The sequence below is a fragment of the Plectropomus leopardus genome, chromosome 8 (genome assembly GCF_026936395.1).
Source record: "Plectropomus leopardus strain MGB_pleo_1.0 chromosome 8, ASM2693639v1, whole genome shotgun sequence".
Classification (NCBI taxonomy): domain Eukaryota; kingdom Metazoa; phylum Chordata; class Actinopteri; order Perciformes; family Serranidae; genus Plectropomus; species Plectropomus leopardus.
Genome location: NC_142183.1, coordinates 32,664,331 through 32,683,698, shown reverse-complemented (window position 1 = coordinate 32,683,698; position 19,368 = coordinate 32,664,331). Strand labels below are relative to the sequence as shown.

The following is a 19,368-nucleotide window of genomic DNA, read 5'->3' as shown; positions in this document are numbered from 1 at the left end:
GCAGTATAATTACACTGAAGAGTAACAAATAAAGAGCATGCCAGGAAGCAAAGCAGACGGCTCTTTCCCTCCATCTCTCCCTCTCTAATACTTTGTCTAAGTTTCTAACTCTGACTGTGTGACCCACATTTGCGTTGTTTGCATAAACTGTCTTCCTGTCTGTCCGGCTTCCCCTCTCTCTGTAAACCTCTATCATTCGGCTGCACATTAACACACTGTGTATTTTGTTTTGTAAGTGCGCCACTCAAACATATTGGAGAGGTATGGATGTGTGAAAACAAGTCGTCACTTTCTTTGGCTTTGGTCCCAAATTCCAAAAGCTCGAACCTCTTTGTGTCTCTTTCACACATTGTTTCTCACAAACTTGTTTTCTCTCTGCGCATGTCAATTTTGTCTTCTCTTGGTTTCTCACTCTTGCTTATTCTGCCTTATTTAACCAACTGCACACACACATGTACACACATACACACATCAAACCAACCTCACTCCTCTTTCATACTCTGTTTGGATCTGTGTCCATCAGTGGTTTGCAGACTTTACTCTGGAGACCCTCTACTTAAGAGGAATGTTTTCGTGACCCAAATTGGTTTTATGCGCAGTATTGCAGATGTGCTGCACTGTTTCAACCATTTGTTTTGGCTGTAGCCTCCTAACCTATAAGGTTTTACTCCAACCTGATGTTAGATGTTCAAGAGTAACTCCATGCCACAAAATCGCAGTGTCTGTTGTTACCTAATTGGTATCCTATAACAGGACTTATGAAATGAGAAATCTCTGGTCACATTGCCAGCATGTAAACATTTGAGGCAGTATTGCATTGATTTGATAATCTAACCTCTCTCATATTGAAATGTTACCCCACTTCATTCCTGCTCTCCTCCACTCTACAACTACATCTTTTTTTTTTACCTCTTTAAAAGGACAGGTCACGCTCAAATCAAAACTCCATATTTTTCCTCATACCTGCACTGTTATTTATCAGTCTAGATAGTTTTGGTGTGAGTTGTGGAGTGTTGGAGATATCAGCCAGAGAGATTTCTGCCATCATCATTTCTGTGGTGCTCAAAGTGCCAAAAAAAAATACATTTGAAATATCAACAGCAATGTCTCTTTCCAGAAATCACGACCTGGTTACTCAAGATAATCCACAGACCTTGTTGTGAGCACTTTCATGGGGGAACTATTTTCTTTCTACTGAACCACACCTAAAAACCACATTACCACACAGAATGAAGTATCTATTGCTAGCTCACTTAGCACCACTGAGCTAGCTATTGTTACAGCTTAGCAGAAAACGCCATTAATGTTAAGCCAAGGAGGACACCGTTAATGATTACATCTCGCCCTGTCACAAGTACACAAGCCTCTTGTCCATCAGTAGATGCACTATTCCTGCTTCATGTGGGAATTATTTTTCTTTCTACTGAACTTCACCTGCCAACAGTATCACTATTAAGCAGGAAGAGTGCATCTACTCATGGACCCGAGGCTCGTGCTCGTGACAGCACATTAATGACATCCTCCTTGGCTGAGCTGTAACATTAGCCAGCTCTGAGATGCTTGTTAAGCTAATGGTAGATGCATACTTCCTTCTGTGTGGTGATGTGATTGGCTGTAACCCCCCACCCCCCCAAAAAAAATCCAAAACTAGAGAAGAGCTGCATGTTCCGAAAAAAACTGACAACCTCCCACATCACACAACTTATATTGAGCTCAGTAAGGGGTATTGATTCATCGTATGAATTATTAAACACAAACTGATGTAATCAGTCTCAGTCGACTCCAAAGAACACAAATTAAGGAGACGTCAGACTCGAGTCCAGTCAAGTGTGTCCACAGTCCCATACAGGACTGGGAACACAGACCTTTTGGTTTATTCACAAGTTTTAGCTTCAAGACTGTACTTTTGCAAAAGTAATGCATACTAAAGTTTTACTATCAAAAACAGACATGTACAGAGAACATCAGAGAGATGTTGAGACATACATACATTCAACTTGTGCGAATTCCCCCAGACATATTTAGAGGCCATGGACAGGAAGTTACCCACCTTTAAAGGAAGCAGACGATGTAGCGACTGATGGTAGGGCAAATATTTAAAAATATGAGGAGCGCTTGGCAAAGCTTTTTCAAGACATTTAGATTTTAAGCAAAAGCATTAATGGTATATTAGAATTTCGTCAACTCAAACTGGAGAGGACATTACAAGAAATCATACACTTTGTTTACAAGAAGCTTTTCACTTTGCCAGGTGAGACAAATCAGGTGCTCCAAATACTTCAAATATTTGGGATCTAACATTAGACAGAAAACTTTGAAGTTTTGCAATTTTAGTTGACAGGTGACACAAACTCTGTGATGCGTTAATGAAGATGGTGCGTTAAACATGGGCACAGATCTGGAAAAAAGTACATTTGTTTTTGTGACGGTAAAGGATGATATACATTTTTTGTTTAGACTCTCATATAACACTTTTAACACGTACTGAACAACAATGACAAGTAAATGACAGAATTAGGAAGCATAGTTTTCCTTTCTCTCTTGGTGGAAGTGCTCCAGGATGCTAGAGGTAGTTACACTTCCTCATGAGATCAATGGTGGAATTCTGAAAAGTCAAGATATCAATGGGCATCAATAATCCACCATCCTACTGTTTTTGCATAGCTGGATAACAAAGGGTCAAGAAGATCCCACTTCTTTAATATCATTGTTGTTATTTTGTGGTTATTGAACAAACTAGAGGTGTTGAAATCTGAGGCCATTTTACAACTTATAGGAAGTTTGTCGGCATGATCAATGTTATCAGGAGTGCTACAAAATGTCAAAATAACACCATCAAGCCACAACAGCAGCTTAAACCCATCCAGAACTTTAAGGTTTCAATACTTAACACCAAGACAAATGCCACTGTGTTCATGTCACAACTGGGTCATAGCTTATAACCTGTGCTATTTCTATGGAAGCCGAAAACAGCCCTGTTTGCCATTTTTAAAAATGTAATAGCCTTGAGATTACAAGTTAATAATTTGTCATGATCTCATGATAACAAAACTTGTTTTAACTTGATAATGGGTTAATTTATGTCAATTCTCAAAAAAAAGGCCAATTTCTTAAGAAGAAAAAATAAATTGTCACAAGAAAATGACTTGTCTAGAGATTACATAATAATTTAGGAGAACTAGAAAAAGAGTGTCTTGTTCATTTAATTACACCTAATGGGGTGTTATTTTTGCCTTGTTAGACCTTGATTAGCTAATTTTCTCAAAATAAAATAATTAAATTGTGATCTTGAGATAACTGCATGAAGAAAATACATGCAAGCAAGACTGTTTTTTGCTTCCGTAGTTTCCTGATTAACACCTTCTCCTCCCCTCTTTAAAATCGTCACTGTGATAATCCAAGTTAATGGAATCTCATCAGTGACAGAACTATTCATCCCTTTTTTATATGTATTTACAAAGCAGAAAAAATAGTAGCAACTGGAGTTTCTGTAATTGCAGGTATTAATATGAGTCAACCACATTTGCAGGGGATAAGGCTAAGTTTGTTGGTTGCCAGTGTGGGGAAAAAGTTCAATCCCAGAGTGTGCAACAGAACCTGGACCATGACGGAGGTATATCCAGCTGCTGGTACTAGCTCTGCAATTCAATGTAAAAACATAAGAGCTATATCCACCTTCTCATCTAACTCTCAGCAAGACAAAGCTAATTAGATTATTTCCCAAAATGTCAAACTATACTTTAATTAGACTGACTGCATGTGCAGGATTCCTGGGAACCAGATTACATAACGGATTACAATTAATTGGTTTTATATATTTCTAACAGTCACTTTTGCAGCACGAACACCTCTGCCATAGTCCAGGTTCTGAAAGACATTATCTTCAGATGTTATTTAGGGAGCCCCAGGTTGTTGCACAAAACATTAGCATACAGTAGTTGCCATTGCAGTTTATACAAAAAAGTGAAAATGGAAATCCAACTTAAGGCACTAGACTTGCTGTCACGGATGAAGAATAATTCACAGATATCAGTTTTAAGACAAAACCCATTTGGTGTCATGCTTTAACTTTTGTGAAGGGGAAAAACAAGCATCGGCTGCTCATGTGACAGTATCTACAGTCAAAACATCAACAGACTTTACTGTTCGTGATCAATTTAGCATGGGACTTTCTGTTACTCATGTTGACAAATTGTTAAAGTAAAAATTTCCCCGTGATATGCTTCTACACGACGTAAGAAAACATTACTTAGGGTTATTCTTTTATACTTGTTGGAGAAATATTTGAAACCAGTTATTTTTGTTATGTCATTAATTGTTCACTAGTACAGATGCCTCATTGGACAAACATCTTGTTATATAATATAACACTTTCTACAATATTGTGGTTATTTTCTGTGTCATATCACCAAATTAGTATGGGGAAAATACGAAAAGATATTATTATTATTATTAGGTATAATTTAGTTTCTTCATTTCATAGCGTTACATGGCTTTGGCCCTTTCAAAGTTAAATAAAAAATGTGGACTATTTGACATGACACTCCCTGTGATGTTGGAGGTGAAAAAAAAGGGAGGGATAAACACACGAGTAAGTGAAGAAAATTCTAAAATACAAAGAACCTGATTGACATAGAAACATGTAAAATCAAACACATGTAAATAAAATAAGAGATTTTAAAGGCAAAGCTCAACAATCTCTTACATTTTCCAGAGATGTAGCTCTTGCCATGTAAAAAACAGTCATGTCACAGACATCAGCAAGGCCTCAATAATTGTCAAACATCATTTTTCTTAGACATGCATTGGGCATTGGTTGGAATTCTCAAAATCACTTATTTCTTTATGTAAAAATCATTTTTTTGAATAGATGAATTTGCAAAAAGGGGGAACTTAACCTTAAAATGGGCCTGGTGTGTACTTCTTAACATGTGAATTGTTCATGTTACTCTGTGGACAGAAGGCACTGGCCTTTAGCTTATATCATACTTATATTAGTGGAGCTTTGTGGCAGTAGTGTTGGACTGCTTTGAGATGCAAATAGGCTTATGCTTGGGGACCGTTAGCCAATTTAACCACCAGGAGATTTGACTTGATTCTGTGGTAATCCAAATACTTAAGTCTAGCAATAGTGGAAATGCACATTCCGAGGCATGCATGCTCCCTGTCTTTCCCTTACTTGAAGTGGAAGTGCAACATAAGTCTGAATAAATACACTTAGGACATAATGGTATCAGAAACCCAGATGTTGCTTTCTGTATTCCTCACCGGCTATCTGAAAGTCTTTAAGAATTACAAGTCTCTCTGCTATAGAGAGGCTGCTGACGGAGAGGGAATCCAAATATTTTTAAGTCAACAAAGCTCAGGTTGACACAGGCCAATACAATCAGTATTTTCAGAGTTTGTCCTGGACAGTTTTCAGCAGCTATGTTTCTCCAAGACTTTATCCCGTTTTGATTGTGTCAATAAGTAACAATACCCAACAGCTACCAGGGCATTGTTGCTGATGTTTAGGGTTATTTTTATTTTCATTTTTTAGAAAGAAGCCTTTGGAAAGCGAGCAGCTCAGCATCTCTTTCTGTAAAATGTAAACAATGTCACGGCATGCATAAATAATGAAAAAATAAATAATGAAAACAATTAAATCCAACAAATGAAAAACATGGATGAATAAAACACAAGAACAAGCAATGTAAAAGTTCAGTCCGTTGTTATTCATGTTGCACGATGTAGTGTCAGACAGGGACAGCAGTGAAAGAAGAAAGGAGGGCAGGAAGACGGAATAGCAGCCGAAAAAACGGTTGTTGTGTGAGTTATGGTTGATGGGCAAACCAATTAATCATATCTCATCAATATTATAATCATTTTCACTCAACAGTAGTGACTGCATTTACACAAAAAGGCAAATTATTTGGTCTCTTGAAGAATTTTTATGTACATTTATAGACATTAAGTATGGGGATGCTGATTGGTTGAATTAATGGTGGTTGCTACCAGCAGTTGATATATCTGAACTTGCTTTGTCTTTGCATTAAAGCTATGTTCAGACAGGCAGCTCAGCTTTTTTGTTTTGGAGAAATTACTCATATCAGGCTGCAAAGTTCACACATAACATAAGTATGCAAGAGGAAGAGCAAAGAACTACAAAAATGGAGGAGGGGCCACAAAGGCAACAGTGGAACCTGGACAGATGAAGACGAAAAACACAACAGCTTGCCCGCTGTACATGTGGAAATGTTACACAAGAACATGTAGTTACTTAGCATATGGGCATTGTTACAGTGACATCCATTGTTGTAACGGAAGGTGATGTACTGTACCACATTGAGTCATTGTAATGACAGTCATCATAAGGAATTAGATGTCCTTCCTGTCTGAACATAGCTGCAGGTGTGCGTGGTTGTTTTCTGGATGGTGCGCAGAGAATCTTATGAACAGAAGACATCTATGTATTCAGTTCTATTTTTAATTTAATTTTCTGTTGATGTGTAGATGAGTCCAGCCTTGCTTTCTGAAAGGGTGCTACAACAAGGAAGGTGCAACAACTTCAACATCAGTTCTTTGTGCATCAAAAGGAAGAACAACAGGTCAACTGCTGCTTTGGAGTAGGGTGTGCATGTGTGCAGGTGGAGGTGGTTACTGCATTTTCCAGGCGGGCTTCACTCGTGGAGAGCATGTCACCGGTGCCTGCTGTGGGTCATGAGGAGCAGCACCTTGCGGATGCCGCTGAGGCGATCTTTCAGAGATGTGAGGGCCAGGAAGGGCAGCTGGGCTCGGCCTTCTAAAGGAAGAACAGCGAGTAACCACCAACACCATGAGGGACCATTAGGACTGTCCTGAAGGAGGAGGAGACAATGAGAGGGTGTTAAAGACAAAATAAATAGAAGGAAAATTACAGTACATTTTAGCTTGGGTCTTATTAGGAGTAACATCAAGCTAGCAGTAAGCTTCTGTTAAAATTATTGGCATCTCTCTTGCCTGATTTAGATATTAGCCCTCTGGCCCCATTCAGTTTGTCCAGATTCATAATATGAGATCTATCTGTCCAGTTACTGGCGGTGTTCCTCAGGGCTCTGTTTTGGGTCTCATTCTATTTCATTTTACTTTCTAAATCTTGGCCATATAATACCAACTGCAACTCTTCCACCGACAAAAGTTTCGGACTGTTTACTAGAAATTAGATTTTGGATTTCATACAACTTTCTAAAACTTAAGAGTGATAAAACCGAGGTTCTGCTAATACGTACTGAATCTAATTTGGCTAACCCTTATAGTTTAGCCTACTTGTAATGAAAGAAAAAAATGTTATGAAATTGTGTTTGAAAGACACCTTTAAATAACATGCATTATTATCATAATTGATGTTGTTATTAGAAGCAGGCCAGGAGCTCTTTGCAAATCTGTCATGTTATTAAAGATGTATCATTAAGATTAAAAAAGTAAAGAGTGTGACTTTATAAATTGTGTGTGTATACCTGAAGTTCAGAGTCTTTCTGAGGCATGGGTCCAAAATGTCCTTCAATGCGTTCCTTCTGCTCAATCTTTAAGGAGTTGACCCACACCAGAGCCTGGTCGTACACCGTGTCGTGCAGAGATTGTAGCTCACGCTCTTCCAGACCCTCCACCTAAACAATTGCACACCTTAGTTATAAAGTTATAAAATCCTCTGGTAATTCTCTATCCCGCCATTCCACTCTGGCTAACTCTAACTACTCCTCATCTGTCCAGTCCCTCATACCTTTACATCCTCCAGGTACTCTATATCAGCCGTGTTGTATCCGTCCCTCTCACTGTGCTGAATGACTTTAAACCTCCGTCTGCCGATGGTGTCCACAACTGAGCGGCCATCAGAAAAGAACTTCACATCGCGGATCTCTAACAGGCACCCGTAGTCTGCAAATCTAGTGACAGGAAGAGGATGAGGCCACAGTGTTACTATACTGGATCCATATTGTGTGATACTTATATATTAAACACCAAGCACATACAGATACTGTCCCAGCACTGACCCTTTGAGGTTGTCTCCCAGACACATGCCAAAGCAGTTGGTTCCCGTCTCCATGCATCGGCGAATCATCAGTCTATAGCACGGCTCGAAGATATGGAGAGGGCACGGCACAGTGGGGAAGGCCATGGTGCACACAAATATAGGCACATTCTTGTTAAGACTGAGGAGAGACCAGAGGAAAGGAACATTTGTTTAATGTGGCGAAGAGCAGACCGTGAAACTTTAACTTCAATTAATAGCCCGGACTATTATTTGCTTTAATCACTAATCTCAAAGGCTTATATTTGGAACAGGTGTCTATATCGGACTGACTTTTAATTCCTTTAAGACAAAACCTAAGTCAAAATGGGAAATACAATCAAATCATTTATTTTTCCTTTTGAGACCTGAGCTAATTGTCTTTATTTCATTCAAAAACATAGGAAGAAGGTAATGAGCAACAAAAAAAGAAATGATCCACAGAGGCTGGCAAGAAATCTGTGAAAATTCAGGATATTACCTGAAAATTTGCCAAAAAAAAAAAAACCCTAACCAAACAAAAACAAAACACAACAAAAAAAACAAAAAAACTTTTGTTGTTTGTTTGTTTTTTACAAGAAAGTAAAAATGCTTTTAAAAAAAGCAAGTGACTGACACTATCTACTCTGGTGCTCACGGTTTCAGTAAAATTAACTGAACTATTGAATTGTGGTGAATTTTAGCAAGCAAACGTTTTTAGCATGTCTATACTGACAAAGGTTTAAACATACTGTATATACATATTTGTACGCTTGATCTAAGGAGCTAACTACGGTTATCTCCAGCAGGTCATCCAGTTTTATACATCCAAAGAACTACAATAAAAAAATGTACTGCATGACAGCCAAACCGGGCCTCCAATTGAGACAGGCCTTAATTTGTCAAAATGAATCACTAGAACCAGATAGTAAAAGGGACTGGGCGTTTCATTGGGATTACGCTTTTATTTCAGTGGTAACCATTATTTTTGCTTTCAAGGTTAGTAATGAACTTTTTATTTCAACTTTTAAGCCAACATGAATTAATCGAATTTTTCAATATTTCCTGAACTACTGCACAAACTTCATCTGCACTATTATTCAAAACTAACCTTTAGGTGAAAGGCCAAATTAAAAAAAACAAACCAAAAAACACTGACTACTGTAAAAGAGAACCAGTTCCGCTACAGTATAATACAAGTTATTAACTGGAGTTAGTTCCAGCCTCCGGGAGAGTGATACTTGATGCCTTAGATGACGCACACTAAGAGGGCAGTGTGTCAGACACATGTTATCTTCTCTAGGTCAGTGGGTCAAACAACAGGATATTCACACAGTGTGTTATGTCAGTCACACATACTTCAACACAGGCCATAATCTGTGAAAGGATACGATTGGACGAGCACAAGAAACAATACAAATAGACTTACTTTGAGAGCTCAGCCATCTCTTCCTGGTGGATTTTCTGTCTCTCCATGAGCTCGGAGGGAAGATACTTCGATATCAGCTTCTCCATTAACACTGTCTTACAGTACTGCCGCTGGACCAGGTACTGGAGACAGATACACAGAGACATTCTGTTAGAGATGTGTTTATAAAGGCGTAAACATAGACAGAGTAAGTCTGACACAGTTTTCAGTGACATCTACATTATGTTGAGGCTTGCTCTATGTTTTTCCCTATAATATCCCTATAAGATACCCCGATAGTGACCTTACTGAGTCATCAGGTATTGGCCGTGATATAACCAATCCAAATAAAACACTTTTTGTGGGTCAATGTCATTTCAGAATCAGCATTTCCACTATCAGTTACGTTCATTCAGTGATGGCAGGCCACCAACTCCACTTTTAGATCAACAGAAATCCCTGGTGTCATGTTACCTTACATAAAAATGACCCCAATGACACAGTTAGGTATACAGATTTAACATTCAGGGGTGAAATCAGTACTCGTATTAGGAAATATCTTTAAGTGTGGTGTCTGAAGACAGAAAGTTGGATCAGGAAATAATTGCTGGATTCAGTTTATGACACACTGAATGGCACTTCATGGGGCTGTGTGTGTTATCCCACTAAAGGGCATGTACCTCAGAGAGCTCCTCTTTGCAGAGTGGGCACTTCGGATTGTGGTCCAGACATCTCTCCAGACACCGAAGACAGAACGTGTGACCGCACGGCGTCGTCACTGGCTCGTAGAAAAGTCTGAGGGAGAAACCATTGGAGAAACACACAAAAATTAAACACCTTAAAGCCACAGACACAAGAGTGCGCGGCTGCAAGTAACGATTATTTTCATTAGCCATTAAAGGATTACTTTGGTATGTTTTAATGTGGACCCTATTTTCTAATGATTTGTGTCTATTATTCATTTTTGAAATTGGTTTAATATTGAGCAAGAGTGCTGCAACTGGCAGCAGCAAAACAGGCTGCAATGTAAACATTTGGGGCGTTTGTGCTCTGTCAATTTATGCCAACTAAAGGTGTTTGTTTTTGCCACTGACAGGCTCAGACTATTATTAGAATTGTCTGACAACGCAATGAAAACAGTCTCTACGGAGATAAAACTTTTGTTATAGCTTGAAATCTGTTAAACCATTGCCAAACCCACCAGACTTAATCTCAATAAACAGTAATTTTAGTGTGTATAGAGCATTTTCACATGTAACTGGGTACATTTGGTTTATTTCAACCAAACCAGAGTTGGTGTTTGTGTGAGTGATGGAAGGACAAACCAAGGCGGTTTTTGTTAGTTATATTTGTTTTTTGTTGACTTTGAATTAAGTGTGTTTTATGATGATAAAGTCTATTTTGGGGCTGTTTGTGGTTTAACAAAAAGGACCTTGTTCTTTCACCAAAAGGTCTGTCTTTGTAGGGATCAATTCCATCGTGTTGTCAGACACTTCAAATAACAATCAGAGCTGTCAGCAAAAACAAACACTTTTAGTAGATGTTCATTAACAGTGCGTAATTGCCCAGCAATGTTACATTGCAGCCTGTTCTGCTCTTGCCGGCTGCAGCTGCCTCGCTCAATGATGGACCAGTTCGAAAATTGTTGTCTCCATTTATCACATAGACACAAAAACATGGGAAAAAGGGCTCCAGATTTGTTTTAAAAAGTTGCCCTTTAATCTTCTATTCATTGTTTGGGCGAATCAATGAATCATTTAGTCTATGAAATGTCAAAAGATGGTGAAATATATGTAAATGTCAGGTTGTCTGTAGGCGTGGAATATCAGCAGTCTGGTCCTACAGCAGCCAAAACAAAGACTCTTTTTTCATTCCTTTTATTTTAGTAGCTGCATAACACACGATTTTATCACAGGCCATATAACTGTCAGCCACAATTTAGCACACATTACACAAGTGCTAACTTTATTGCATAGTGTGTGACGGTTTATAAAGGTCAGGCCTAAAATAAGCTGTGAAGCAAATCTAACCTCATACAAAGAGAACACTCCAGATCTGTCGGGTCCAAGACATCACCAATCACAGGGCTCAATGGATCAATCACCTCTGCTGGCTCTGAATGGAGACATAATCACATCACAACAATAAGTCACAAGTGCTAAGAGAGAGTGTACATGTGTCGCTTGGCTGCATACAAGCGTGTAAACAAACTTCAAAAGCTCACCAGACTTGGCCTTCTTGTTATTGCTGCTCCTCTTCTGTCCTCCGTCATCCTCCACTTCCTCCTCTGAGCTCCATCGTTTCCTTTTGAGGAGGAAACAGTGGTCCAGCCGTCTGACCTCCAGCTTTCCCTGACCTCTGACCTCACTGCCCTCTGACTTTCCAGGTGTGGAAGAAATGGGGGCCAGACTGGACGCTGATGACAACAAGCTGGTACTATAGATCTGAAAGAAGTGAGCAGAGCAGAAAATGAAACCTCAATGTCATGTTTTTTTTTGGGGGGGGGGTTCAAACTGCTGACTGCCAGGCATGGAGCATCTCTTACCTGAAAGGGAGTGTTAATGCTATTCTTGATGTGCGCTCTGGAAGACAGTATATTGGAGCAGTCTGAGATGTGTTCAGGGACCTGATCTGTTACTGGAGCCAGGAGATCGCTGAGGAGCTGAGCAAAGACAACATACAGTGATGTGATTATTTTGCATGCATTTAAGTATTGCATTTCTGTGTGCATTTATGACGTCAAGTCGGCAACTCCTGTCATAAAACAGCGTTATTATCAATGTTAGTATACTCATTTGGCATGCTTTATGGTAAAAAGTTTGCTTGCTTGCTACAGCTAATAGATGCATATGCTAAAATGTGCAACTATTAAAAGTAATGATAGCTACTAGGAACAAAATAACGAAATAAATAACATTTTACTGTCAAATGTTGAAACTGTTTCCATGCTTTACACCATTTCTGCCGCCCTGACACGTCATGTTAACGTCACAACTCTGGTATCATAGGAAATTTTCCAATTTGCCACAAGTACTTATGAATTTGGAGGGCTGTTCATGTACTTGTAACTCATAAATAAGATATTTCTGAGGAGCACGTGAAAGCAGCATTACTTCAGCGGAAGGAGAGTCAGTGGTTACAGCAAGCTCAATTCAGCCAGCGCAAACCCCCGCAGTAAAATGTTAAAAGTTACACACAGAACCTTTAACCACTGTTTGACTTACTGCTTTTATAACAATTATAATTTACATAAATGTGCATAAAGGTGCTTTGCTTTTATTTGCCAAGTAGATTTAAGCTGTGAATTATAGCCTACTGTAAAACTTCATGATGTTAAGAACAAATAATAATAAGTGTGACTCTAATTTGAGATCTATGACAATATGGTCTTTTGACTGGTGCCAGATGGGATAAATATATTTTTTAATTATACTAATCGTATTTATTTACTTATATAGTTTTATTTGATAGGGACAATGCAAGTAACATAGTACAACTTCCACCTGTTACAAACAGGCTGGAGTAACTTATGTTACACATAAACAGATTACAGCTATTGTTAGTTTCCAACTCCTGTCCTTAGTTAGGCTTTTAGTAAAGAAAAAGAAGAAAAATATCAAGGTTACATACAATAATGTGTGTACAATAACAGTTATGGTAAAAGAAGACAAAAAGGTCAGTGTTTACATTACGATTACATGAATTACAACATACAGTAAAGAAAAAAAAAATACTTTCTCTCAAAAAAAGACACAAATATCAGTATTAGATACAGTTACAACACTTAACTAAAGGACATTTTAAAATAGTTAAAACATGCTCACATCTCTGATTTTGCTTAGGCCAATCTTTAATACTGTTGTTAAAAATCTTAATATCCTGTGTTAATTTTATATCGTTTGGTAACATGTTCCACATTTTAGAGCCTTCTATGGAAAAGGCTGACATGGAAGTCAAGGAAGTCTTCCAAAACTTCAGTTTCACAGTTGCTGCTTGCTGTGCCCCTGGTGTTCCTACCAATATTTTGCCTGCTCATAATTTTGCATTTGGACGCTGGATTTACCTTGTGGGCCTCAGTCTTGGCCAGTCTGCAGTCCGGCTCTATGGACAGACAGACCAGGTACTCCCTCAGAGCCTCCTCTGTCCTGCCCAGTGACACCAGAGCCTGGGCCTTACGAACATGACCCTGTAGGCAGGAAGAGGAAACAACACTCATCTGACATTCAAACTTTTTGCAGAAACTGAATATTAGAAATATCAGAATATTAGAAATATTTTTATAAAGCAGAACAATTAGTCTGCCATACCTTGGACCAGTGAGGCATGAGTCTGCAGGCCATCTCTGCATCTCTCAGAGCCTTTTCATAGTGCCTCAGACTGGAGTGGATCTGGGAGCGGTTACTGAACAGTATGTGGTCCATGGGTGCTGAGGACGAGAGGAGGGGACAGTGAGTGAGACAGTCCGTTAGTTAGGTAGTTGTTAACCACCAGAGTGTTAGTGTTACAAGTGAATGAGGCTGCAGCGTTGTGTCATAACTGATTAATAGTAAGAAAAGATCAACACAATCTCTAAGAGCCCAAAGGTGAAGGCTTTCCTCTTCAACTTGTTTCTGATCTTGTCTGATCAACAGTCTAAAAGCCAAAAATATTCCTTTTAAAATGATGTCAGACAGAGAAAAAGGGCAGATTTGTTTTCACATTGGTGCAGCTGGAACCTGTAAAATGTTGTGGAAATAGTTGCAAATGAGTTTTCAACTAATCAGTTCTTTGACTAATTGTTGCAGCGCCCTTTCTTACAGCTTAAAACCAAAAAATATTCTCCAAGTTTAATGACCCCATGCCGAGGCAACAGTTTCACAACATACTGCAGAATTTTTATAAAATGCATGGCCACCACATGTTCATTCTCTTAAGTCTTAAAAACTGATTTTACTGGTGATATAAGGTTTCATATTAGATGACAGAAGGAATGTTTAAAATGGATCAGTTCCCACATTATAAAACATGTTCTGAAAAAAAAAACCCTTACAAAACCAGCGCAGCACTATCAAGGTCACCCACATTCCAGGTTTCATAACTAGCAAAACTTATGCAAATGTCACAGTTAGCCCTATGGGATTCAGAGGGGAAATATTTCACAGGCTTAAGTGCAGGCACAGGTAGTAAATCATTCCATGCGATGATAACAGAAATAGATGTTTAGGAGAGAAGAAGGTATTAGACACAATATCTTTAAATGTAGAATAAAAAAAACACATATAGGATGATTTCTGCACAGCACAGGGTGATATGTTACACACACACACACACACGCACACACACGCACACACACACACACACACACACACACACACACACACAAGACCAGCGCTAATTATATCACTGAGTTCATTGTACTGACTTGCATTAATTCCCCTGGAGGCTTGCCCCGAACCTTAACCATAGCTACTGAATGGCAAACACAACCCTAAATCTTAGATTAATCCAGATACAACTCTAAATTTAACTCTTAAACTATGTCTTCACCTCACAGTAAAGGGTTAACCCAGTTGGAAGGTGAATCCCCGCATTAGAGGGTTACAGAGATTTCTTTCCCCACACAATGTGATGAATGCATAGCACATAAACACATATAAGCAGCCCAGTGCAAACACTATGCAGGTGGCTATAAAATATATTAAGAAACAAGGTAATTTACACAACAGATTCTGCAGCTAAAACAAACGCTGCCCCTCTGCCATGTAGGCTACATTTATCATGTGACATAGATAGAAAATATTCTTACTTACCCATATCTCTGTTGTTCATTGTAGCATAAATTGCAACCATATTTATATTTTTATATTTTGAATTTACATAAATAGTTTTATAGATTGTGTTGTAGCATAAGGCACATTTTTTACCTTTTACACACTTTACAAACTCAGCACATTATATTAAAATTTAAATATTCACATATTAGTGCTAATTGTCTATTACTGTATTTGTTTACAATATACATACTTAAAAAATATTTAAATATTTACATATTGCACTAATTGTTCACTGTTACTGTATTTCTAGTTGTAAATTTATATTTTTATATACTTGTGCTTTAACTTATTTCTACTTGTGATAATTCTCTATGCTGGCATCAGAGTGACTGCAACAAACCACAATTTCCCCCCCGGGATCAATGAAGTACTTCTGATTTTCTTGCCTTGCTGAGATTCACCTCACAAAATAATTTGCACAAAATCTTTGGTTAAACAAGTGTTCCATTGTGTGCATGCCTTTAGATAATAACCAAAAATGAATCATTGTAATACAGTTAATGGAGCAGCCTATCATCCCTCTGCCAGGATCAACATCCTACAGGCCAAATCTGCAAGTCATTGCGGTTTGAAGCCAGTCCTTCCAAAATATAACCGTTATGTCATTCTTTGTTAATCATTATTTATCAAATCACTGCTGCTAAACACGTTGAATGAATCACAGTTAGTAACATCCTGGTGTATGCTAAGACCCTGAAAAAAGCCCTAGACAATCCCATGCAATTACTGTGGTATGTGCACCAGCAAGGAGATAAATGCTCCACTGGTGGGGACCGAGTGTGTAGAGATGTCTGTCTCTTATCATCCGTCAACTGATCAGCCAGGGAAACTATGATGAACTAATCAGAGGATTTATCTCTCAGTGAAACACTTAAATCTTTAATAACGTGTCTGCACAGTGATTGGGCTGCCTCAGAACAATACCATAACATCAAATGAGGTCGGGTCAAATATTCCAGACTTCTGTGTTAGAGGAGACGCTCCATTTCAGTAGTTGAAAAGTTCTTGAGGGTCTGTTAGAGACTGTCCTTTATTTATCAGAGATGGGGGTGGCTGGGCTGTTACTTTTTCATTTTATCTTATCTTGACCCTCTCCAAAGCGACAAATATTTTTCCCTGAGCCTCACTGACTGACTGAAGGAAACTGCTTGACTCTTCCTCCACCATAAATAGGCCCTAACCATATGTTTTTTTATAGTCACACTAAATGTAGGTAATGGAGCCAATGCAACAAGCAAAAAGTATGAGAATAACACTTAAAACCAAAACAAACAGCAATGACAATTTCATTTTTACTGTTTCTGGCTATGAGAAAAGATGCTATTTTGGCAAGAAAAAGAAAAAAAATATTTTCTAACCCACTTGCAGGTTTTGGGGTTCAGATGGTATTTAAAATAAATACAAAATGTAACCATTTAAAGTTGTATGTCCCTCCCCTAACCCCCCCCCCCCCAAAAAAATGACCATCTCAAGTGCTTTTTAAACATACCTCATCTGTTTTGCACCATCCCTTTTGCCACATAAATAACAAACAGTCCCTTGCATAGTGGCTGGAGCAACATAACTCCTTTCACAGGTATTTAAGACTTTAAACTATGAGCAAATAGGTGCAATTTCTTTCAAAACATGGGGAAATGGCAATGAGCGACTTTGTAAGAAATGTTCCACAAAGTGCAAGAAGTTTGTAAATGTATTTTGAGAAACTGAAGGGAAAATGTCTAGGGAGAAAAAACCTTTGTAACTTTTTTTAAATTTTAATATTTCATTTAATTTCCTTCTTTTTATTACCTTTTTGTGTGTGCAAATTTTCAATAATTTTTCAGTAATTTTATGAACTTGTTACTAATTTCTTGCTAAGTTTTGGGCCATTTCTCCTTTTATTACTCATTGCACTCTTCCCATGTCTTTTTTGTTAACTATCAAGCATTTTTTCTCAGGTTTCAAATAGTTAACCAGTTAAATTCATCCAACTTAGCATAATACTTTTCAGCTGTTGCATCAATCACATATATGACACCTCTATTAAGTAACTTCTATTCCAGACTGGATCCTAATTAATAACTGGCTAAACATATAGTTTAAATCTGTGCATATTTCACTGGTAATATTCCCTGTCTGCAGCTTAAAGTCTACCTGTTTCATCACCTCACCATGTCTCTGCCTATTTAAAAACCCCTGTGAGCAGTGTCCCTGGTGGTGACCTGCAATAGTACCCTTGACCCACATTTGCCTGAATCATTGTTTGACGTTACACAATGAGAGAGCTGAGGGGGGGCGGGTTACGTGCTTACGCAATGTTTGGTCCACTAGCCCAGCCTACATAACCGTGTTATCCAACACATGGCCCTGTGACTCTCAGATGCCAGCAGAGGCAGCTACAGTGTACAACAGTACACACAACACACTTATGAAACAAAATCATATCTTATTGCTGAAATGTATTATTTCTTTACAAGTCACCTAATGGGATATTATGTAGCAAAAAACTTGTTATATTGAACAGTAACAGCAGAAAACATGAAGTTAAACTAGCTAAATAATTAGCCCAGTCACATACTGTAAAGCCACTGTAGCTACATATATGTCTTAGCCTACGTAAATATGCCAGTAAATAGTTTATTACCAGTAAATTGTTCATATATATAACAGTAACTTGTTTAGTGTCAGTTAACTGTTCATAAGTATAACAGTAAGTGTCCTACCTATCAATATGGCTTGGTTGTATTTCTCCAGGGCTGCCTCCATCTTCCTCTCGGCGTACAGTCCGTTGCCCTCCCGCCTCAGCCGGCCGGCCTGGCTCCAGGTGGGGAACCACTTGGCCAGCAGGTTGCTGAGGACCACATTGACCCTGTAACTCTGGACGTCGGCCACTCTGGAGCTGTCCCTGCACTCCTTGCACATCACCGGCCGCTCCTTCTCCTCCCTCTCCAGACACTTCTTGCAGAAGCAGTGTCCGCACGGCAGAGTCACAGGCTCGAATAAAAAGCTCAGACATATCCGGCAGTAGAAGTCTCCAGTCGCTCCCGAGCTCCCGGCTGCCACCGCAGCCCCTGCCTCCTCTCCTCTCCCCGGGCTCCTGCTCTGACTCTCACCCCTATCCTGCCTCCTGATACTCCCCGCCAGGTACTCTATCAGGTTGGTCAGGTGCACAGGTCTCAGTCTCTCTTTCTCTGACGCTTGTCTGTAGATATTGAAAGCTTCCGTGAATTTGCCCGCGAAGGCGAGCGCGTCTGCCCGCTTCACCATCAGCTCCTGCCGGCTCCCTGGATCTCCGAGTCCCGCTAGTTGGCACTCGTAGATTTCCGCAGCTAGGTCGAAGTTTTTTGACTGGAAAGCCTGTGCTGCAAGCTGCAGCATGCTCTCACTCTCTGTCTCCATGTCCAGCTGGTTGTTCAAAGTGTATCCCCTCACCTTATGTGGTGGATATCTGGTCGATATGCACGCTGCCATTCATGTTTGCATCCGCAAGTGAGCACACCGACTGCACGCTCTTATCAGGAAGTACCCATATTATTCTCAATGGGGCAGCGCACGAGAAAAAAAAACGGTTACGTAAAAGTTGGGTCATGTGACGCTGGCCAGCTGTTCTCATTGGACGAGTTGGGAAAAACTGTTACAAAACAATCTGCCATGTAATAGTTTCAGTGTCGGGGGGCCGGAGCCAGTCTGACCTGCATGCGGGACTTAAGTAAACAGTGGCGGGTCAGTGTGGGAGCCCAGGTGGGGGGCCAGGAGGTCACGGATGGTGGAGCTGCAGGACCCCCGCCCCACAATGAATTTCAGTGATATCACTTTTAAATAAGTTATTCCAAGTAATTTATGTGTACTAATGATTTTTTTAATTTTTTTTGCTGGTTACCGCCTTACCGGAATGTTCCTCATCAACAGAGAGGACAGACCTACAATATCTCTTTTAAATTCCTTTAAAATAATGTGGGAAAAAATTGTTGGACCAATTCAATTTTTACTTGTGATCAACTTAAAAACGTGTGTTTGTAATTATGGTGACAGTACATAACACTAAAAACTGTTTTTAAATAATGTGAAAACTTTAATTTTATGAAGAATCAACTTTAAACAATGTGTGAATAAATATGGTCATTCAATACTAAATTACCATTATTATGAACACAAGCTCATAG

At 39.1% G+C, this 19,368-nt stretch overlaps 1 protein-coding gene across 1 annotated transcript; it reads right to left on the bottom strand.

Moving 5' to 3' along the window:
• Positions 1-1,813: 1,813 nt before the first annotated feature.
• On the bottom strand, positions 1,814-18,734 carry LOC121948090 (LON peptidase N-terminal domain and RING finger protein 3-like). The gene is made up of 12 exons (XM_042493353.2): positions 17,929-18,734; positions 13,721-13,839; positions 13,477-13,599; positions 11,959-12,075; positions 11,638-11,857; positions 11,444-11,528; positions 10,094-10,208; positions 9,435-9,556; positions 8,010-8,168; positions 7,739-7,901; positions 7,476-7,625; positions 1,814-6,836 (listed from the first exon to the last, which is right to left on the bottom strand). Exons 1-12 carry the CDS (start codon positions 18,674-18,676, stop codon positions 6,678-6,680), a joined length of 2,280 nt encoding a protein of 759 aa, XP_042349287.1. The 5' UTR covers positions 18,677-18,734; the 3' UTR covers positions 1,814-6,677.
• Positions 18,735-19,368: the final 634 nt, after the last annotated feature.